The sequence below is a fragment of the Globicephala melas genome, chromosome 10 (genome assembly GCF_963455315.2).
Source record: "Globicephala melas chromosome 10, mGloMel1.2, whole genome shotgun sequence".
Taxonomy (NCBI): Eukaryota; Metazoa; Chordata; class Mammalia; order Artiodactyla; family Delphinidae; genus Globicephala; species Globicephala melas.
Genome location: NC_083323.1, coordinates 45,986,378 through 46,010,306, shown reverse-complemented (window position 1 = coordinate 46,010,306; position 23,929 = coordinate 45,986,378). Strand labels below are relative to the sequence as shown.

The window sequence follows — 23,929 nt, the reverse complement described above, 5'->3', positions numbered from 1 at the left end:
TAAATCACCCAAGGTCACACACATTTTAAGTGCTGGCTTTGGGATCCAAGCTCAATCTTGTACCAAAGCTTTTTATACCATACCTGTGGCATTTGCTGTAATGAGAGGCAGTGTGCTTTACTGCAAAGGGAAATAGACTAGGAATAAGGTATCTAGATTTTAAATATTGCTTTATACCTCATTTGCTTTGTCACCTTGATGAAATCACTTAATTTCTACGGGCCTTACTTTCTGTATCTTTAAAATGTTCGCATGTGTTCCCTCAAGGTCTAATGCTTTGATTCTGTGAATTTAATTACATATGTTTGGGATGATGTTCATTCTAGCAAGTTTGGAGTGGGATGGAGTAGGTGAAGTAAAAAAGAGACTGGATTTATTCAGGAATGAGAGTATTGGAGTGGTGGGGGAAATCTGAAAAGTGCCGAATTTAGAAAGCACTATGAAGGAGATATTCATAGTTCTTAAGACTGGGTTCCTCAGCAAAAGAAAAATCACATTTCAAATTAATCCCAAGGTAGTGGAAAAAAGGGACCATTTTGACAATGACGGCAATGAGGAGTAAACCTGTTGAGGAGGAAAGATTTGAGGGTGTTTTTGGGGACACCCAAAATTCACTAAAATTCAGTAAAAGTAATCAATTGACAAATATATCTAAGTGGCTTTTCTTCTGGACAATATGTTGGATAAGTCAAAATAAATTATAAGGCCATAAAGATTGGAGAAGAAAGTGTCAAAAAGGGAACTCTGACATGAAAATGAACTTCCTTAAGGAAGAAACATACGCAATGTGAAATCAGAGAATTTTGACCCTTAGGGAGATTTTTATATTATCAAATAACACACGATAAACAGCTTTCATCTCAAAGGCTCCTAAATTGGGTCATGTCATGCTAACCGTGCAAATTTTTAAATGAAATATTCCATGAAACAGCCTACCTCGGGGGAGACTTCTGTAATTCCAAACTGGGATAAACTTTGATGCAAAACATTGATATTAAGTGAACGCAGCACTTCCTCAGACGGCAGAGCATCAGAAATTCCTGCTTTCCCGTTTATGGGAGACACAAATAGTTCAACACTGTTCTTCTTTCCCTAGTAAAAGCAGATCATTTGTATATGTTAATAGACATTTTAAACAACTTTGGGAAATATTTTTGACTTCCTTCTAGAAACATTAAAGAAAATCAGAGCTTTAGGATCCTAAAAGACATCTTGGAGATCACCTTTATTAGGTATTCCTGGTACACTTAATATTAGCAGCCCAAAGCCCGAAATCTTCAAATGGCCTTTCAATTAGTTGACACCTCTAGCTTTGTAATTTTATATTTCATTCGATGCTGGTTTATTTTCCATTCGGTATTGTAATTTTTGAGATATATTGTTCAGATGGTTCCTGAGTAATTGTGTTTAAAGAAGCATTTTAAAATCAATTAAATGAATTAAGTAAAACCTGATGTAACAGTACAATTATTAGACATCACCACCCCATATATATATTTTTTATAACTTGTATTAATGTGAAGGCTGGACTAAGGAAGGTGATGCTGTCTTTGAAGTTGCTTCTCTGATCCTGTTCTTCACCTTAAATAAGTCACACTTTTAAGATCTATTGTTTGGTAGAAACAATGTTATGCAATGATATCATGTTACTTTCCTATTAGTATGACCTCATTACCTGAAACAGAGAGAGAGGATTTCTTACCTTAAATGGCTGATATGCCACATACCCATAAAAAACAAACACTACACAAAAATGACACTGCCTTTGATAGATTCTCTTTGACAACTTATACAAAGCACTTATAAAAGAAAATTGTTAGTCTTTTCTTTTTGATACATGGAGTTCTCTCCTGCTAGAAAATTTTCTTTTTTTTTTTTTTTAGAAAGTTTTCTTTTAATGCAATTTATCAGAAGTTCAGCCACGTATAAAATGGAGTACTACTAGTCATCCAGGAAAAATGTTCCCGTGTTTGCAGTGAACAACAGACAATGACTAAATGTTGCATAATACTGATGTGAAACATGTTTATAATAATTTAAATAGTTTATGACCTAATAACAACAATAGTAGGAAGAGAGCACTTGTTTTGGGCTTGTCATGCTCCCATGTGCCTTAAATCTGTTATCTCCAGGACAGAGGTATTAAGTTATTTCATTTTGTAAATGAAGGAACATTAAGTAGCTTGCCTTAGGTCATAGAGCTGGGACACGGCCAAGTTGGAAATGGAGTAGAATTCTGTGTCTGTCTCCAAAGCACACGCTCTTAATCACCGTACTCTGCTGCCTCAGGTATCATTATAACTTAAACTATTATAAGAACTACTCTTAGAAATAGACATGCATAAATGCTACTAACATTCTCTGAGGATATGCATATCCCTCTCTGGGTGTGGCAAATCCCTCTTTTATCCTTTCAAAGAGCTATTATGCTCTTTAAATCTATATATGTAAAAGTATATCTAAGATATCTGAGTATATATATAAAATCTAGATCTAGATCTAAGACATCTATAATACCTCACTTCTCACTTGAGCAAGGTACACTGTGGATATAAATAACCTATTTCACTCTTTCATGATAATGGGAAATGCTGTATTTCTTCTATGCTATTGAGTTAAAAACTTTGTTTTTTTTTAAAGCTTATTTAGTCCCAGAAAATAGTTGACTCACAGAACAAAAGTTGTTATGGGGACGAAAACAATTCACCCTCCACACAGAAAAAAAGTGAAAAGAAACAAAAATTCTAAACCAAAATAAAAGCAAATTCTTCTCCATAGTGGGAAATGCAGGTGTTGATGCAGTATAAAACTGAACTCAAGCAGGAGCGTAAGGATTTAAGGCAAGGAGAACAAGAAGTCCTTGCTTAAGTTTCTAATGCAGGGGAAATTAAGAACAATTTTAAAACTGTTAAAATGATTCTAAAGTCCTTTTTCACAGGAACCTCGGATAATTAGCCTTTTACAAAGAGAAAGTCGTTAAGATTTGAATTTGCTTTTCTTTGCTCACACCCACCTTCAAGTGCAGATGGGAACATGTAGTTGAATGATATCAAGGTCCCTAAATACTGAGGAGAAGGGGGAAAGAAAGGATGTGGGTGATAGATCGGTCTAAAGTGAGCCTTATACGAAAGGTCCTTTGGGCTTCCTTCATCCCCACCTCATACCCATCCAAGTTTTCTCTCGACTTTTTCAAGGCTATTCTTGCATTGTACTTGGACTGCTGTCCTTAAGCATGGTTCTTCTTTATTCAAAATCCTCTGCCTATGTGTTCACTATCCTTCATCCTGATATATATATATTTTTTAAGTTATTTATTTATTTATTTTTGGCTGCGTAGGGTCTTCGTTGCTGCGTGGGCTTTCTCTAGTTGGCGGCGAGCGGGGGCTACTCTTCGTTGTGGTGTGCGGGCTTCTCATTGCGGTGGCTTCTCTTGTTGCGGAACACGGGCTCTAGGCACGCGGGCTTCAGTAGTTGTGGCACACGGGCTTAGTTGCTCCGCGGCATGTGGGGATCTTCCTGGACAAGGGATTGAGCTCGTGTCCCCTGCATTGGCAGGCAGATTCTTAACCACTGCGCCATCAGGGAAGTCCCTCAACCTGATATACTTGAAGGGATTTTAATAGATGCTGTCTGGAGACAGTGCCTTACCTGATACAGAAGGTTTCCGTCTTAGGGAGAATATTTTGGGAGTAGTATCCGGTTGGTGAGACAAGTATTTTGGGCCCTTCTATTCATACCTACCAGGATAGCTAGTCTTGAACTACGAGAAGGTTGACAAACTTTTTCTGTAATGGGCCAGACAGCAAATATTTTAGCTTTTAATTTAGACAATCTGTTGCAACTACTCAACTCTGCCATTGTAGTGTGAAAGAAGCCTTAGACAATATGTAAACAGATAGGTGTGGTCTGTTACAATAAAACTTTCTTTACAAAAACAGGTGTCATGCCAGATTTGGCTCATGGACCATAAAACTATAGCATGGGTGTTCTTAATTACTGTTCATTATTCTTGAGTCCTGCAATAAAGATCAAAGCTTGTCATCTGGGAATGCGAAATGCTGGCATCTTACAATGAGGCGATTGATGTGCACTTGCTGGGGCAAGAGTCCTAAAGCTGCGGCCACTCCTTGGCGGAATATCCGAAGCAAGGTTATGTTCAGCCTATTTACATCCACTTGCAGTGTCTGGAAAATAAAAAATTCAAATTACAGTAAATCTTTGATTTTGGACATTCAGTTCCTGACGGATGACTGACCACAACAATTCCTGTGACTTTGAGAAATTCACACTCATCGTGCTTTATTGCATTTTTAATGCAGATAAAAAAATTATAGGGACATTTTATGTGAAATTTTAAATGGTCTTACTTAAGAAGATGGTATATTGTATAATAATGCAATTTGTCTAGTTATAATCAAGAATCATATGAATGATCAATTCATAAAGAATTTCACTGAAATGTGTGTTGGTTTATTTTGCTTTAAGTCCAGATGACAGAATGTAATATGCAGCCAAGTATATTTCAGTAATCCAAGCCAGAGGACATCTTTAATTTGTGTTCACACACAGCCACAGAGAGGAAGATGCTGTGTAAGTTCCGTAACACCAGACTTGGCAGTTTCTCTATATAGTGATTTGCTGCCAGTGCAAGGCAAAAGAATGAGCTGCAATAATGCATTTTCAAACTCTGGTAAAGAAGTCAATGGAAGTGATGATTAAATCTAAGGTAAACAATTCGTATTCCATTGCTTGGACAAACACTCTTAATTTTCAGGTTGTTTTGGAAAAGGACAAGTAAATATTTTAAAATTCCTAAAATATAAATCAAGTTATGCAATTAACACTACATCCTTAATTTAAGCCACGGGTGCTATGATTACATTTACAACATAAACTGGTTAACTATGTATTTCCAAAAATGCACCATAATCACTTGAAACAGATACTTTACAAGGTGGGGAAACCAAACCTTTATATGCATTTCTTATTTTATAATGCTTAATTTGCTAACTTGACCATAGTAGGTTATCAGTAACTGTTGGATGTCTGCAATATCATTTGTTCTATAAAGTGAGGCACACTTCTATGTACACACTTCTGTGATAAAGAGATTGGCTTACAAGTGTAACCTACTATAGTGCAAGAACTCTCAGAGGACCTTGCCCAGTTTGCTGTAGAAGAAGAATAATACTGTTCCCATAATTTATAGTTTTGTTAAGAAATAATAAATCCTCTATACATAAAGTTGGTACAAAATAAGTGATTGGAAACTGTACCAAATACTTATTGCTACAGGAATCAGAGGGAGTTGAGGAGGTCAAAAGAGATATAATGGTTTCCAGTCAAAATGGCAGCCCCAGCTAAAGCTCTAGACTGCTGCTGTACATTAGGATCTTTTAATACTTGCATAGGGGCAGGGGCCATAGAGCTTGGTCACGTTAGGCAGCTGGAACTGGACTCCTGGCAAAAAATTGAGATCCACAAAAGGGAAGAACTATTGAAAATTCTACCCAACACCCCAACTATAAGGTACAACTTGCTCCTGGGAGGGGAAAAGGAGAATTACGCTGGGAGTAGGTAGAAAAGTGACATTAACACCATCCGTAATAATTTTTTTATTAACTAAAAGTCATCTAATGGTTCACAATTGTTTGCTATATAATCCTCTGTACTTTTCTCTAGTCTAAAAATGTTTCCAATATATAAAAACACATTTTCATGCAGAAAGTAAGACTTGAGCTCAATCCTGAAGGATGAGTAGGATATGGAAATGCAGTAATGAGAAAAACATTATACTTTTAAGCATGACTTATGTTTTATGGAAACATGCTTTATGGAAAATCCAAGAGATTAGAAAAACTAAATCCACCTGGTGGCTCCGAGAAACAGAGGTTTCCTTTTATGCAGCAGCTTACTTGCAGCTCTGTAAGGCTGTGGAAATTGCCAAGAGATTGGAGTTTCTTTGCAGAGATGGGTTCCTTGGTTCCTGCAAACACTGCTGAGGAACCACTGACTTCTGGCTCACCAGCAGTGTTTGTCAGGCAGGGTGAGCAGGGCAAGCACAGCCCTTGATTCCCACGGGCAGGATTTGGAGCCAATGGTCTATGCTGGGAACTGAGAGTCAAGGGGGTTGTGCACACACTTGAGAATTCAGTTCCCAGGGCCATGATTAACGAAGCTTGTAACTGTGGAAACAGTATTAAAGTCTAACTTCCTTAGATCGAAATGGTGTATGGAAGTGAAATGGGAACTCAAGATTTAAAATCATTCAAAATGGCAACTTTCCAAGAAGGTAGAACAGTGCATTTAAAACAGAAATTTAGATTCCCTAACTAAAATGAAGAAGTGAGTTGAAATAATTAGATTAAAACTGCAATCATCTGGTTCATTGCATCAAACATTTGAATAATTTGCCTCAGTTCTCTGCTTGCCTGTGAAAAGCTGGATTGATTCCAGAGCACATACATGTATTTCTAACTATTCATCGTAAAATAGTGATGCTAAAATACAGTACAAACAAAAAAATACGTATTTGAGGGCCTAATACATGACAGACACTAGGTATGATCACAATTTGAGAAAAAGAAAGGATCCTAGACAAAACGAGAATTTTATTTCAGAGAAAATAAAATAAATATGACTTCCTATAATAAGAGGATATGTGTTACCACCTTCCTCCTGGATAGATGCTAGAAATACATAGCTTCTTCTCATCCTATTAGATGAGATCATAACAACTATGATAGAATATAAATTTCCATGGCAATGACAGTGTCACAACTTCAAAGTTACCATATAACAGTACAAGATATATTTTAGTCTTATTCTAAACCCATTTGGTCATTTCTATTATTTAACATACAAATGACTGAAATTTTTAACTTTAAAAGGGATTATAATGCTCTTTCCAAAGGTAAATGCTAAGCCACTTCACAGTAATGAATTATACAAATAGAGTTACTATCCAAAAACAAATGAGTATTTGTATTGATATTACAAATATATAAACACACAGAAAAAAATAAACATAATGAAAATTCAAAGATTTCAGACTCCATCTGTATTTAAGTTTATTGGACCTCTGCCTTGTAAAGAGATTCCTGAGTCAGTTCCTTTTATCTGGGGCCCATGTCCCCTCACCCACTTCTGCTTCCTCCTACAAAGGAAATACCACTGTGTAATATGACTTTCTTTCTTTGGTCACCAGACAGTCCACTAAAGTAGCTGAAGCCTATGAGCCTTAGACATAAATCAGCTTGAGGAAACTGATTAAAATGTAGTACTTGAATTTAGGCACCAGCATTATGTTTAAACTTTAAGTATGTGATTGGCTTTTAGCTATTTATATTTAAAGGACAGTTGAATTATTTTTGCCGGAGAGGGGGTCAGGTTTCAAATGTTAGTTACCTCTTGATGCTATAAGGTAGCCTGGTCTGTCATCTGATCACCCCCAGTAAGAGTCAAGATCACCCCCAGTAAGAGTCAAGATCACACCCAGTGGCCCCATTAGGGAGAGGAAGGCCAAAAAGATGTCCTCAAAGCTCCTCAAAGAAGTCCAGTCTCGATTCCCCACAGCAACAAACAAACCCAGCTTCCTTCAGGACCAAGCCAGTCAGGAGGAATCCACTCATCTCCTTCTAACTTTAACGTGTGCTCACTGCTACTCGGGATCTCTAACTTTATTCTTGGCAAGGAGTCTCCCCTGTATGGCCAGCAGTTGGATTGGCAAGTGATCCCCAGGAATAAAAGCAAAAATTTCTCTGTCTCTGAACAAAGAAGAAAGCCCTGACCTATTGGAGGCATTTTACACCATCACCCAATCCCTTCTTATAACTCTCTGTGTTGTCCTCTACTATTACTTACATACTAATGATTTTTATTTCCATATTTCACGTTCCCACCTTTCTCAGAGTCCTACATCTGTTTCCCTCCACCTGAATGTTCCACTTATGCCTCAAACTCGGTATTACCCAAACTGAACTTATCTTTTTCCCCTCTCCTCATCCACAATCAAATTTACTTCTAATTCTATATTTCATATAATGTGATGAAGTACCATATTTTGAAGTCATGTTGACTCACTCTTTTACCTTATCTTTCACCCTACCATCGTAACATCCAATTAATTATCAAGTTCTGTCTATTCTACCCTCTAAAAATCTCTTGAATGTTGAATCCATCTTCTCTTCATCTGTATTTCCACCATCTTCGTTCAGGCCACTATCATGGCTATCTGGACTATTTGAATAGAATCTTCATGGGTTGCCAATCTTCTATGGTCTCTAATTCATTCCTCATATGGACCTGTGCAACATTCTGGCTCAATTAAGTCACTATTCTGCTTAAAATACTTCGAGGAAATCTCATTTTTTAATGAATGGTCCTAACTCCTTGGTTCACTGCCATTGTCCTGTCCTTCCAGTCTTACCTCCCAAACCTATCCACCATGTACATTATACTCCAGCTGTACCTAAGGTGTCTTAAACATGCCATGTCTTTTTGTATTGGGTCAGTGCGTATGTGGATCACTAGCTAAGCCTTCTTCCTTCTCTTTGGAGACTCAGCTCGAGCACCATTCTGTCAGATTTCCATGACCTCTCCTTCCCCTTCCTTTGCTTGCAGCTTTCAGTTCTATGTTGGACTTTACTTATTCTCTGTTTAAATTTTTATAATAAAAAATTCATATTTATTACAAAAAATATAAAGTACAGAAAGATACATAGTAAAAAAATGAAAGCATGCTTGTCTTCTCCTAACCTTTTATTCTAATCCTCAGAAACAACAAACAACAACAAACAATACTATTTCTTGTGTATTCTTCCAAATATTTTTGATGCATATAGAATGTAAAATAATATGTATTTATTATACATGTTTATTATTATTAAATACAAATAGGATTAAACTACACATGTTGTTCCATAAGTTGCTTTTTTCACTTAATATATAAGTGAGATATATTAATATATTTAATATATGAAATATATCTGAGATGCATTTCTGTATTCATAATATATACTGTTATTGAATATGTTTTGAGTCTCATCTAATAATTTCTTACTTTTAATAGTTTAGCTTATCCCATTGACTTTTATTATTTTAACAGATCTAAATGTGTTTTGTTATTTTATGTTATGCTATCTTTTAAAATTTGTTTTTATACCTCCTTAGTTTTCTGTCTTTTGCTAAGTGGTCTGGTGTTTTTTTGGTTGTTCTATATTTTTTTTTCTTCCTGTGCCTATAATCATAATGTTAAATATTGCATGATAATATATATTAAATCTTTATTTCTTGATATATAAACTTCAGAAAGTATTTATTAACTGCTGCTATGAAAAGTGAGAAAATGTACATCTCTTCCCACCAATTCTCATGATCACTTTCCAGTTTTTATAATTATATTATTATTGTTGTCTTAGTATATTTTATGGTGTTTATATTATATTCTTTATAACAGAGACTACTCACCAAACCGATTGTCTCCTCCTGGAACCTTAGCCCGTTTATATCTTGGTGGAGCCATGTAATAGTGCTCACCAATTAGTGTAAATGAAAGTAAAGTGATATTTTCAGTCTGAGGTAGTCTTCTCCACTCTCTCCTCTCTTCCCTCTGTCTGCAAGCTGGATGGTTCCAGGATGACCCTAAGCCTGTAATAAAACGGTGGCCCCACACAAAGGAAGATGCCTGGGACCCGAATCACTGCATGAAGCAGAGGCCCTGCCCAACGCTCCTCACTAAACAGTAACATGAGTTAAAAATAAACTTCTACTGCATTAAGTCACTAAAACATTAGGATCAGGTTAGCATTAGTTACACTGATGAATATATTCTGTAATTATAATTTTTAAAGTCTATAGCATTAGTTACATATCCAAATAGTCATGATCACGATCAGCTCTTTTTTAGAAGGGTGAGCCATTCCTGAATTCTTTATTTTGATGTATCTCTTATTTAGCTGGATGTCATTACCAAAAAAGCTTCTTTCAAGCAGGGTTCGTGAGTGCTACGTTTCCTGAGGCACTTGAGAATGTATTTATAGTGGCTTTAACAATAAATGACAATAAATGACAACTTGGCTGAATATTAAATTCCTGATTCAATCTTTATTTTTATTTTTTGCCTTTGAACTCTGCTGCTATTATTCCAATGCCTTCTGGCTTTGAAAATTGCTACAAAGAATACCCTGGCCTGAGGCTAGCCTGTCTTTTGGATAACTTGCTTTTTCTGCCTGCAATCTCGCAAGAGTCTTTAAAGTTAAAAAACTTCACCAGGATATTTCCTTGGTTTGATAGTTTCTGCAATATAGTATGCTCTTGAAGTCTACATATACCAGATGCCTTATTTCAGAAGTATTTTCTCCTATTATATATTTGAATGATTTTTCTCCTAAATATTTTTTGGTTCATCTTTAAGGACACATTATGCAATTTTATATTCTTTCTCTTTAGCCACATTATGTACTTATTGCCTCTTACCACTTGTATATCTTTATTCAACTGAAATTTTCTCAGGTCTGCTCTATATCCTTGTATGTTTTCAGCAGACTCTGATCTAATCCTTTTGTTTCTAATGTGATTCTGATTCTATAATGTGTGTTTTATTATTATCTTCATTTATCTTCTGAGTTGTGCCAGTGTACTCTTTGTGATGCCCTCTTTTAACTGTTTCAGACAGGAAGTGACACAAGACTTTCGTTTATAGTTTCATGATCTTCTCTATCCATTTTAAAATCTATTTCTCCCAAAGAGTTCATCTCCCTTTCTCTTTTAACATCCTCCAATAACTTTCTATTACATTTAGAGTTAAATTCAATTACATGGCTTACAGGGCCTTACTTTATCTGGCTTCTGTTCCTTCTGAATTTCATCTCCTATCTCCCTCTCAAGCCACTCCACACTTTTTCCAGTTCCTCAGACAAGCTGTGCTCATTTCCACCCCATGGCCTTGGCATCTGCCTGCCCGCTGGAGAGATGTTCAACACCACTGTATGGTGGGTCCTTTTGATCGTTCAGCTCTCAGTTTAAATGTCATCTCCTCAGAGAGGCCTTCCCAGCCTGGCCATTCCCTATCACATCACCCTGCTTTATTTTCCTCATATCATTTATCACTATCTAACAGTTTCTTGTTTATTTTTTTGTTTATTGCATATCTCCCTTTACTAAAATGTGAGCTCCACTGGTGTGGCAACTTGCCATTCTGGTTCTCTGTTATATCTCCAGGACCTGAAACAATGCCTGGCATTTGGTAGGTATTGAATAAATCTTTGTGAAATGAAGGAATACATAAATCATCATACTCAACGTTGCGTAGTTACTACATTTGACCTGTGAATGACATGTGTTTGAAAGGCGTGGGTCCATTTATACACAGATTTATTTCACTAAATATGTACTACAGCACTACCCAGTGCAAGGATTGGTTGAATACAAGGATGCAGAACCTCGGATATGGAGGGCCGACTGTAAAGTTATACTCGGATATACGACTGCACGTGGGGTCAGCTCACCTAAGCCCCGCATTATCTGAGGGTCAAAAACTGTAATTGGAAGAATCTGAGTTCCATGATAGGGGTAGAAAGGGTTACAAAACCAGGGTTATAAGCTCTTGAGGAGGTTAATATTTGGTTAAGTAGTTCACTTGAAATGCCTAATCACTCAAAAAACATGAGTAGATTTAACACAATTTATATTTGGCTTGTTATTAATATGCCTCTGATACTCTGACTACTACACAGTTCAGGAGGGAAAAAACAGTTTATTTCATCTAACCAATTCTTTGAAACTTGTTTCTAATAGGCAAAATCAATATAAGTTTTCTGAGTCATGTGCTATATTGGTTGTCAATGGCACTCAAACTTAATCAGTGTAAGTGTCTATTTCTTGTGACTAATTTGAGAGTTTTAAAATTTATCTTTCTAATTATAAAAATTAAATATGCTCATGATAGAAGATTTAGAAACTGCAAAGAATTAGGAAAAAGAAATAAATATTATGCATAATAGTTTATTCCGTCATCCTGAAATAAAGCTTGTGGTGCTTTTAGTGTTAGCTGTTTTCTGATATGTAGGTAATATAATGTAGAATGCATATATATACCCATGTATATCTAATATATAGTCATACAAATGTTTATCCATTTTAATGTGATGCCATAACTATCACATTTTTACGGCTTTTCTCTTTCCATGATGTTAGGAGGAAACACTTATTCCCCAACGCTGATGTTTTATTCTGTGCGGTGGCAGCTCAAATACAGTAATTGTCCTGGTGCCTTCCCTCCTCTGTCTCCTCAGGGGAGGGAAGTGACTTGTATAATTGGTGCATTTGGAATGAGATACTGGGGCATGTGTAGCTCTGTGCTTTCCTTTTGGGGTCTTCTTGCCTGTAAAGACACTAAAACTTAGCATTCTTTTTTTTTTTTTTTTTTTTTTTGTGGTACGCAGGCCTCTCACTGCTGTGGCCTCTCCCGTTGCAGAGCACAGGCTCCGGACACGCAGGCTCAGCGGCCATGGCTCCCGGGCCCAGCCGCTCCGCGGCATGTGGGATCTTCCGGGACCAGGGCACGAACCCGTGTCCCCTGCATCGGCAGGCAGACTCTCAACCACTGCGCCACCAGGGAAGCCCAAAACCTAGTATTCTCATTGCAAGTAGTAAAGTAAGTTGCAAAGGCTCTGTCCCTTTAGGTGAGGCCACGGTTGGCCAGTACTCCTGTGACTGGTGGGTAAATTTGCCTAAGAAGGAGAGGCAGCCATAGAAGTATACTGTCATGCTCCTAAGTCACATCTCCAGCAGCTCTATCAGCAATAAAGTTATATTTCTTATCTCCCCAGGTCTGCTTCCTCTGTCTTTCTGAGTCAGGAGAAGAGGGATGCTATTTCGTATGCCCCTCAAACACCAACTCATGGTACCACAAAGTTAGACGTTACATTGCACTCTGTTGCCCAGACCCCTAAAAGGCAAAAAGGCTCTAAATCTTTTCATGTTAGTTGACCTTGATTTCAGCGTGGATATTTACAGTGGCAGCAGGGTTAGAGGAAAATCAGGTGTATGGTGCTGTGGAGTCAGGAGCAGAGCTTGCAAAAGAAGTGTGTCAACACTGCTAGATGCTGCTGAAGGTTAAGAAAAATGCAGACCAAGAAAAGGCTCTTGGATTTGTTGATGAGGACTAATTGGTGGCCTTCAAGTAGTGATTCTCAAAATGTGGTCCACAATCCACTGGAAGGCCAAGTGAGTCTTTGTTGGAACTTATCTGAAAGTGTGGGATCATTGTGTGGATATACGGGTGCCTAGGGTACAATTCCACAGACTTTCTTTTGTCCCAAAGGGTCATTTAATGGGTTTTTTAGGGTTAGTACAATTTGATACTCATAAAATAAAATTAGTGTGTCATTAGTGTATATTGAGACTTTGAGGGGGTTAAGATGTGATTGTATACTGAAAAAACAGGCAGAACACCACGACCAATTTTTGCTGAGGACAAAGGAGAAAGATAAGATGGTAAATAGATAGAAAAATCTTTTTCCCTCAGGTGGGAGGAACTTTGAGCTTTATACTATAGCAATAGTACTTCAGGTGACTTAATCTTTCTTTTTAAGATCCTTACACTGTGATGAGCTACCCCTTTTAACACATGATATGCCGACACTAGTTTTGGTCAGAGTAATGTTTTGAGACGTTTTGAAAACAATTGCAATGCCAACTTCATGAGTTTCTCACATCCTGGGCTCTGTTGTAGTTATGGCCTGCTAAAGCAATCGATAAGCTTATCAGTTAAAACAATTTATGAAGGAGCTAAATGCATATTGGTAGTAAGTGAGAAAAAGTATCTAAATTTCTCATTTAGAAAGGAAAGACTTAGTGGACAAGGGAGATATTCAGGAGGTTCTTGAATTATGATCTCACACATTTAAAAGCTTTTGCCTACTCTGTTTTCTAATAGCTAGAGAGAATGTACATGACTTTAAATATTGTGTGTTTGGAAGTTGCAGGTAGGTGAGCAATACCAAATAAGAAAACTTTGACACAATATAATAGTTAAGAGCATGGGTTAGTAAGACAGACTTGGATTTAGCCTGGGCTGAGTGGCCTTGGTCAAATTATTAACTCTCCCTGGGCCTCAGTTTCTTTGTCTGTCAAATGGAGATGATAACTGCATCCCTTTCACAGGGATTTTGAGGATCACATAAGTTATCAGACACGAAACAGCTAAAACTGACAGATAAAAAGGGCTCCATAAACTTTGCTTAAAGATATGGATTTATCCTTCATTGATGTTAAAAACAACTAAATGATCTGCTTCTTTGGATACGCAGTACAAGGGGACATTGAGTTGAAACTTTGTTGATTAAATGAAGGTCTTATACTTATTTCCTGGAACAGTAATAATATTAATACACAAAGAAGTGGCCTGATTGGACGTCCAGTGCTTACATTTACTGATTTAACAATCAAGGAGTTTTAGCCAAAAGTCAATTAGGAAATCTAGGTCAGAGGAAAAAGCAATGGTCAAAACAATTTGATTTTGCTAAAGTGATATAATTTTTGGAAGAATATATACCTGAGGTTTAAGGTTAAAATAGCACATTTTAAGAAGGGTTCTTTGATTCCAGAATCTCTACTTCTATTTACTCCCTACTCCATCCACCCTTTCTAACCATGGCTGTGTGAGCTATCAGATCAGATCCCAAATTGTACAGAAGACTCCTTATAGCTACTGAATCAAATTCATATTCATCATCCTTTTCTTTTTTTCTCTCTACTACAACAAATTAAATATTAATATTGAAACAGTCAAATTTAGTGACTTAGATTAGAAGCCCTATCCTACTCATTTGAAAAGCTTTTTATAAGCTATTTATTTCTTCACTTCATTAATCTCTCTTTTCTATTTTAATAGTACCTCTTAATTAGTGTTCCCTTTCACATCCTCTAATAACATTCTTGTAAGAAAATCTTTTCTTTTGCCTTTAAAGATTCCTATACTTCAGCAATTAAGTTAAGAACTTTTATACATTGTTCCGAAAACTTTAAATTCTATATAATTTTGAGTAAACCCCCATCCTTATCATTAGCTATTTTAAAAAATCATGAAATGGTTAAGGTCTTGACTTTTCCAAGTACAAATTCAATGGAGGAGATAAGGCTTCCAAAAATTAGAAAATAACACTTTATGTACTTTTATGATACTATCATTCCCATACTTTGTGATTTTGTGTCCATTTACCCTTAAATGGATGAAATAGAGGAAAACAGAGGTTTAATATAAATATAGAGGTTTAATATAAAGTTCTTTGGAGACAGGAGAAAATCATGATTTATCCACAAATAGATATTATCCTGAGTACAGTAAACAAATATAATAGCAAGTCACTGGCTTTTAACAGAGTTTTCAAGTCTCATTATTATATGTTCAAGTCAACAGAAATTTCCACATTCATCTCCCCTGATTATGTACTGAATATTATTTCTTCTCCATTATTCTTATTCCTGTGTTCTCTTTTGGTCTCCTCTAAATTGTTACTCTCCGCTTCCTTCAGTATCTCTCATGCTGGGGCAGACACAGTAACCAAAAGTTTGAGTGGAAAATGGCTGGAATCGAGGCCAGGCAGAAACTCTCTGGACAAAAGCCCAAAGCTCAGGCAAATGTTGCCTGAAAAACGAGGTTAGACAAATTCAGGTTTCTACAACCAGCCCTGTCAGGATGACGAAATTCTAATCACCACAGCTGTGACCGCTCCATTCATGCAGCTTTTCTGAAATGGAGGAGACATTTGACTATCGTATCCAGTAAGAATTGAGACCAAACTGACTTCTAAGTGGCATTTAGGGATGCTTGGAAATAGATGTCCAAAGGCAAAATAATAATCCTTCAAGCACTTTGCTTCATAGTCAAAAAGTGATACTGTCCCAAGCCACCAAGAATATAAATACTACTTTAAAAAAATGAAGAAATTATCAATCGTTACAGGCTACTGGGTACTTTATTCCAGATGTGGGTAAAGTAGGGAGATGGCTCACTTTTATTTTCATGGGCTTGTATTCAATCAACAGGAATTTATTCTTTCGGGAATTTCGACTTTTTCACATGCAAAATCTTGGACTGTGAGGTGGCAGGGAGACCACACAGGCTCTCAGACATCAGTCTGATCAAAAGGGTGGTTTGGAGTCTAACATCCCTGGAAGGACGTTATAAATTTACTTTCATTTCCATTCCCTCCATGATGTAGTTTATGTTTCACTTCAATGACTGTAATAGGATTCTGTTTTTCACTCTGCTGGTGAACCACCCAATTCCCCAAGAAACATGGTAAAATAAAACGAGGTTTATTGGCATGTGTTTGGGGATGCAAATAAAAACTCTATGATTTAGTGTCCTTTCAACTTTTATTCTCGGTAATCTTGATTTTTCTGTCACGATGGGAATTAACCATTTTCTGCATAACTAAAAATGAACAGAGAGAACGTGGAATAAGTTTTAGTCAATGTTCTTGTGGTTTTTTTCATCTGCAGAATGAGATGCCAAAATAATAAGTGTATAATTTTCCACAATGTGTTATTTTTGTGATTAGCACTCCGAGAACCATCTCATTTCTGGAAAATAAAGATTCTGAGTGAGGTTGTCTGCAGCATAACTTTAATGCACAGCATGACTGTGCCAATTTCATCCTGTTATTACTTCTCGATCTTCCCAGTAATACTCTTTTTTTCCTTTCAGCATAATTGGGGTCATGGTATTTATTAGGATTGCTATATCTCTGAGCTAATTATTAAATTGTTAAACAGAAGTACATGGATTGATCAGAAAAACAAAGGAGACTATATGACTCTTATTCCTCCTTGTTACAGCTAAATATAGAAATGGCTAATATCATATAACACAATCTAGCATCAACTATCAACTGAATAATTCACACCAGCAATTTAAAAAATAAATTTAAGACTGTGGAAGCTGTAGGGAAAGATATTTTGGTGTACAAAATTAAGAAGCCACATCTTCTTTAAGGCTTTAATTTCTATTAAATGACAGATTTAAACAGGTTAGTCCTCTTCATATTAAAAAGACATTAAAAGAAAATCACTAAAAACTTTTATTTCTCTTTAATCTAAAATCTTGCTGCTAAACCTTAAACCCCTCTTTGAAATTATTGCCAAGCCATTATTTGGCATTATTATCTCCTCATGTTTCACACTAGAGACATACAAAAAAAACAAAAAACAAAAACCTGACAGCGCTATATTTTGTGGCAAATAGAGACTGACTTCTTGAATCCAATGATATATTTGGGGCATCTTGATGATTGTTTTCTGCAACATTGAATCAGACAGGAAGTTAATCCAATTTTATGATTAAGATGGATGGAAACACCAGATGCACTATTTTTTGACATTGTTATTCATCATCGCAGACCACAGATAAAATCAGAATAAGCCATAATTTTTTTTTTTTTTTTTTTTCTTTTTGGTACGCGGGCCTCTCACTGTTGTGGCCTCTCCCATTGCGGAGCACAGGCTCCAGACGCGCAGGCTCAGCAGCCAAGGCTCACGGGACCAGCCGCTCCGCGGCATGTGGGATCTTCCCGGACCGGGGCATGAACCCGTGTCCCCTGCATCGGCAGGCGGACTCTCAACCACTGCGCCACCAGGGAAGCCCATAATCCATAATTATGTACCAACACCAGAACCACTATATTATCTTTAAACACTCAAACTAAATTCTTATTTTTAATGCTTGTACACCCAGAACTTCATACAATGCCTAAAACACAGTGGGAACTCAATACATATTTTTTGAAATAAACTTAAGTGAACTAAATAGTACTTTGTGAGGCTTTTCATCTGAGGATAGCACTTTCTGTACAGATTAACTAATGAATTCACACATAATTTTTAATGAGAGCCCTAATTCTTATGAGGACAGCCAAGCTTTCATAATAAGGGTCTTGGTTTACCGGTAGAAAACAACAAAGCTGAGGTCCCCGGTTGGGAATTAGACGGGGGATGTCTCCTGTCCCGCACTTACATTCATTGGTCCCCCACATACGATTACAATGGAAGATACTGACTAGTCTTTTAGTGAAGTCTACGTGCAAAGGCAGGGTCCCCAAGATGCGGTATGATAGAAAGTCTGGATTTAGTGACTAAGCCCATTGTTAGCTCCCCTTTCCTTTTCTAGTTATCATAAATGCAAGGGGTCATCTTTTCCCTAGTGTCAGTGTAGGGACTACACCAAGCAAAGCCAAGGAAATAGCTGCTCCGCTCAATACCTTTTATGAAAATTTTCAGTTCTGTCCAAGTGAATGTATTTGTAATTCTATTCTCTTTAGGATGGATACAAAATTTTTTATAAGAAACTTCTTGTGATGGTGGTAAGGTCTTTACTGTTCAGAGATATTGAATAATTGCATAGCATTTAATTTTAATTTCAAACTTTGAGGCTAAAGCTGTTTCCCTGGATATCACAAAGACTCTCTGCTGACTTACACGCTCACAGGAACAGATACAGACAGAAATCGCAATATTCACCCTCTTAACCTAGCACTGTAAATGTCATGAAAGATTCTCTTACCTGTTTGGAAATTGACTGGAATGTTGTGGTAAGTTCGACTTCCATTTGCTCTCCTTTTGTTATTTCCTCACCTTAGCAAGCTGGACTAATCATAAAGCTTTCTAAGCTCACGTGCTGAGATGAAGCCTCATTCAGTCACCTGGAGGTAACTGCCTGGTACTATTTCTAGAGACATTGCTGATCCCAGGCCTACTGTAGCAGCCTGTGCAGTCCCAAGAGGTACCCCAGGTGCTTGCTGTTTCAACAGTTTATAAGAATTGAAACGCATGATTTTTTTTCCATGGCCATTAGCAAAACAATAATATGAGCACTCTATGGGCTATAGACAAGGTGAGTTGCTGAAGAGTTTTTTTTCTGTCTTTTAAAAAAATATATGTTCACAAGATATTTTCATGATAAAGTTCTTCTAAAAGTTTCACTATTTCCTCCAAAATTTCCTACTCTGTGCTAGAGACTTTACAGATATCTCATTTCAACCCTCACCAGGACTTAAATAGCAGGCATTATCATTAATCTATTAATTGACAGGGAAATTAAAGTGATTTAGGCAAAACCCAAGTAATGAATGTGGTGTTCAAATACAGGTTGGTCTGATTCCATAATTGATAATTTTTTCCACATTACACCATATGCACACCATTATGCTTTAACACAGAGGGATTTCAGATAAATGATTATTGTAATTATTATTAGTGAAATATTTGGTTTAAAAAATAGGAGAGAATGAAGATAATTTCAAGATATGATCTCCGTCTTTAAGGAGCTATCAGTCTGTTAGAAAAAGCGTAGTTGAAACAGTATAGGGATTCCATAAACTATGGCCACCAAGATATGTGGCATAACATTAGCAAGGTTGGAATAAAACTTAATCATTTATACATTATGGGAGGCATGGGAAATTTTTTTTTAAGGCAATAGGGTACTGTCAAGAGTCTTAAAAATGTTCATGATCTTTGATCCAGTAATTCCCCACCTGAATATTTATCTTAAGGAAATGATTTCAATGAATAAAAAAATAAACAGGCACAAAGATTTTCTTTGCAGTATTATAGTAAAACATCAGAAGCAACTTAAAGGAACATTGGTGCAAATGGATAAATATATTATGGTACATCAAGGGCAGGTAATTATTGTATAATTCTCTCTCTCTTTCCTGCATCATTAGCTCACCCTCTCTATCATGTCTTTCTAATCTGCTTTCAAATATGCTACAATACTTCTTTTATTAAAACAAAAGTCAAACTGAAAGATCTCCTTGTCCAGCTATCACCGCTTTTCATTATTCTCCTTTCAAACAAAGGTCTAAAGAGAGTTGTCCGTATTCACTTCTTCCAGTTCCTCTATTCCACCTCCCTTCTCCCTATATTGGCTCCTGCTATATTAAACCAGGATTGCTGAATCCAGTGGTCAATTCTCAATCTCCATCTTACTTGACCTATGAGCAGCCTTCAACACAGATAATTTGTTCTTCTTCCCTGATGTTCTTTCCTCACCCAGCTTCCAGGATGCTACACCTTCATCTTCCTGACCTCTCTATACTGGAGGGCTCAGTCCTTAATTCTTCATGTCTTCTTTTTCTTCTAAACCACAGTCTAAAATTAATCAGGACCTTGCCCTCAGAACTCAAGTCTTGTATACCCAGTTGCATACCTGACATACCCACTTAGATGGTTAACTTGAGCTTGTCGACACTGAGCTCTTGATTCCTACCCTACCCACCTCCACCTCAAATCTGTTCCTCCTTCAATTTTCTTCCTCTTCACAACTGACAACTTCAATCTTACTTGTTAAGAAAAACAGGTGTTATTTTTGCCTCCTTTCTTTCTCTCATGCCCTACAATTGGTAACTCCAATTGAACAATATTCAGAAGACCACTTCTTACCACCTCCACCATTACCACCCTAACTCCTATCATCTCTCACTAGGGCTATGGCAATAGCCTCCTAACCAGTCTCCTTGTTTCCACTCTGACTTCTAGAGTTGATTTTCTGTGCAAAGCCAAAGTAATTTTAAACCATAAATTAGATCATGTCAGGACCTTCCTAAAACCACTCCAGACTGAAGACTCTTTTCCAGTAGAAAAGATCTTCTACATCTAAAGATATAGAGGAACCATAATGAGATGGGTAGGAAAGGTAGAGATGCGATATGGACCAATACCCGCAGGGAAGTGACCCACAAAAGGAAGAAAAATCACAATTTCAGAGGCTCTCCTATAGGATCGAGGGGTCCAAGTCCCACATCAGGCTCTCTAGCTTGGGGTTCTTGCACTGGGAAGACAAACCCCAAAATACTTGGATTTGAACACCAATGGGGCTTGCTTTCAAGACAGCTAGAGGGCTGTAGGAAACAGAGACACCATTCTTACAGGGCACACACAAAATCTCACACACTCTGAGACCCAGGACAGAAGCAGTAATTTGAAAGGAGCCTGGGTCAGACCTACTTGCTGATCTTGGAGAGCCTCCTGGAGAGGTGGGAAGCAACAGGGACTCACCCTGCAGGATAGATGCTGGCAGAAGCCATTTTGGGGAGCTCATTCCACCACAAGGACACATGCTGGCAAGCACCATTTTGGAATCCTCCCTATAGCTTATTATAGGGAGGGGGTCTGGCCCCACCCACCAGCTGGTTGGCACCAATTCTGGCAGCCCCCAGGCCAAGGAGCTGGCCACATAGGAACACAGCCACACCCACCACCAAGCCAGCTGCCTTGGGTCCCTTTGAGACCCCCAGTTGTCCCAGAACCCCACCTTGTCCACCAGAGGGCCCAGGACTGGCTCCAACCACCAGCAGGTCAACACCAGCTCCAAGACCTCCACAGCTCTGCAGCCAGCTACACTGGGACCCAGCCCACCCATCAGCTGGCTGACACCAGCCCCAGTACCTCCCCCAGGCCCTGTCCCTGCCCACCAGCAGGCCAATACCAACTTCAAGATCCAGGCCCATGGCCAGCTGCTCTGTGACCAACACCACCCACCAGTGACCAGCAGCCTCTGCACAAGGCAGAGCCTGGCAACCAATCAGGCTGGGAGCCAGCATCAACTACCAGTGTGCCCACAGTAGTTGCCCTGCCACAGCAGAAGGGCCCATGCAGCCAACAGAGGGGGCACCCCAAGAACATATAGTTCTGATGACCACAATGGATTCCACTGCTGGACCCCACAGGACATCTCCTACATAAAGCCACTCATCCAAGATCAGGAAATATAACTACTTTACCTAATATATAGAAATAAACACAGAGGATTAGGCAAAATGAGGCAATAGAGGAATATGTTCCAAACGAAGGAACAAGATAAAACCCCAACAGGAAATCTAAGTAAAGTGGAGATAAGCAATCGACCTGATAAAGTGTTCAAGGTAATGATCAAAAAGATGTTCAATGAATTCAGGAGAAGAATGGATGAATGCAGTGAGAACTTTAACAAAGACTTAGAAAATATAAAGAAGAACTAAACAGAGCTGAAAAATACAGTAACTGAAATAAAAAATACACTAGAAGGAATTAACAGTAGATTAGATGATACAGAGGTACAGATCAGGACATGAAATCACTCAAGCTGTACAGAAAAAAGAAAAAAAGTAAAAAAAAAAATGCGAAGAGTTTAAGAGATCTGTGGGACAACATCAAGTATACTAACATTCACATTATAGGGGTCCCAGAAGGAGAAGAGAGAGATAAAGGGGCAGAGAACATATCTGAAGACAGTTGCTGAAAATTTCCCTTGCCTTGTAAAGGAAACCAACATCCAGGCCCAAGAAGCACTGAGAGTTCAAAACAAGATCAACCCAAAGAGGTCCACACCAAGACACATTGTAATTAACATGGCAAAAATGAAAGATAAAGAGAGAATCTTAAAAGCAGCAAGAGAAGAGCAACTAGTAATGTACAAGGGAACTCCCATAAGGCTACCAGCTGACTTTTCAGCAGAAACTCTGCAGCCCAGAAGGGAGTGGCATGATATACTTAAAATGATGAAAGGAAAACATTTACAACCAAGAATACTGTATCTGCAAGGCTATTACTCAGATTTGAAGAAAACATAAAGAGTTTTACCAACAAGCAAAAGCTAAAAATGTTTAGCACCATGAAACCAACTTTATAAGAAACGGGACTTCTTTAAGAGGAAAAGAAAAGGCCACAAGTAGAAATATGAAACTTATAAAGGGACAACTCTCATTGCAAAAGGCAAATATATAGTAAATGTACTAGAACAACTTCTTATAAAGCTAGTAGGAAGGTTAAAAGACAAAAGTAGTAAATCATCTATATGTAAAATAAGTAGTTAAAAGGTACACAAAACAAAAAGATGTAAAATATGTCAAAAACATTAAATGTGAAGTTGGGGGAGAGTAAAAAATGCAAGGTTGTTAAAATGCCTTCAAACTTAAGAGATCATCAACAAATAATCATATATAATTATAATTATTATGTTATATATAATTATATATAATATATAATTACATATAAACATCATGGTAACCACAAACCAAAAATTTATGATAGACACACCAAAAAGAGCAAAGAATCCAAGCATAATGCTAAAGATTGTAATCAATCACAAGGGAATAGAGCAAAAGAAGAAGAAAAGAACAAAAAAGAACTACAAAAACAATCCAAAAACAATGAACAAAATGGCAACATGTATATACCTATCAATAATTACTGTAAATGTAAATGGACTAAAGGCTCCAATCAAAAGACACAGATTTGATGAATGAATACAAAAACAAGACCCATCTGTATGCTGCCTACAAGAGACTCACTTCGATCTGAAGACACATACAGACTAAAAGTTAGGGGATAGAAAAAGTTATTCCATGCAAATGGAAATGAAAATAAAGCCAGGGTAGCAATATTTACAACAGACAAAATAGACTTTAAAACAAAGACTGTAACAAGAGACAAAGAAGGACATTACATAATGATAAAGGGATTGATCCAAGAAGATACAACAATTGTAAATATATATGTGTCCAACATAGGAGCACCTAAATACATAAACTAAACATTAACAGACATAAAGAGACAGTAACACAATAATAGTAGGGGACTTTAACACCCCACTTACATCAATGAACAAATCATCTAGACAGAAAATCAATAAGGAAATACTGTCCTTAAATGACACATTATAGCAGATTGACTTAGTAGACATATATAGAACATTCCATCCAAAAAGTAGCAGAACACACATTCTTCTCAAGCACATATGGAACATTCTCCAGGATAGGTCACATGCTAGGCCACAAAAAAAGTCTCAGTAAATTGAAGAAAACTGAAATCATATCAAGCATCTTTTCTGACCACAATACAATGAGACCAGAAATCAATTGCAAAAAAAAAGTGCAAAAATGTG

At 37.3% G+C, this 23,929-nt stretch overlaps 1 protein-coding gene across 1 annotated transcript in view; it reads right to left on the bottom strand.

The window, feature by feature from the left end:
• Positions 1-23,929, bottom strand: part of PTPRR (protein tyrosine phosphatase receptor type R) — a 254,556-nt gene that overhangs the window by 112,627 nt on the left and 118,000 nt on the right. The window contains exons 3-4 of the mRNA XM_030866278.2: positions 4,071-4,184; positions 937-1,092 (exon numbers count right to left, since the gene is read on the bottom strand). Of these exons, the coding sequence (XP_030722138.1) occupies positions 937-1,092; positions 4,071-4,184 (270 nt within the window). The remainder of the gene's footprint in view (positions 1-936; positions 1,093-4,070; positions 4,185-23,929) is intronic.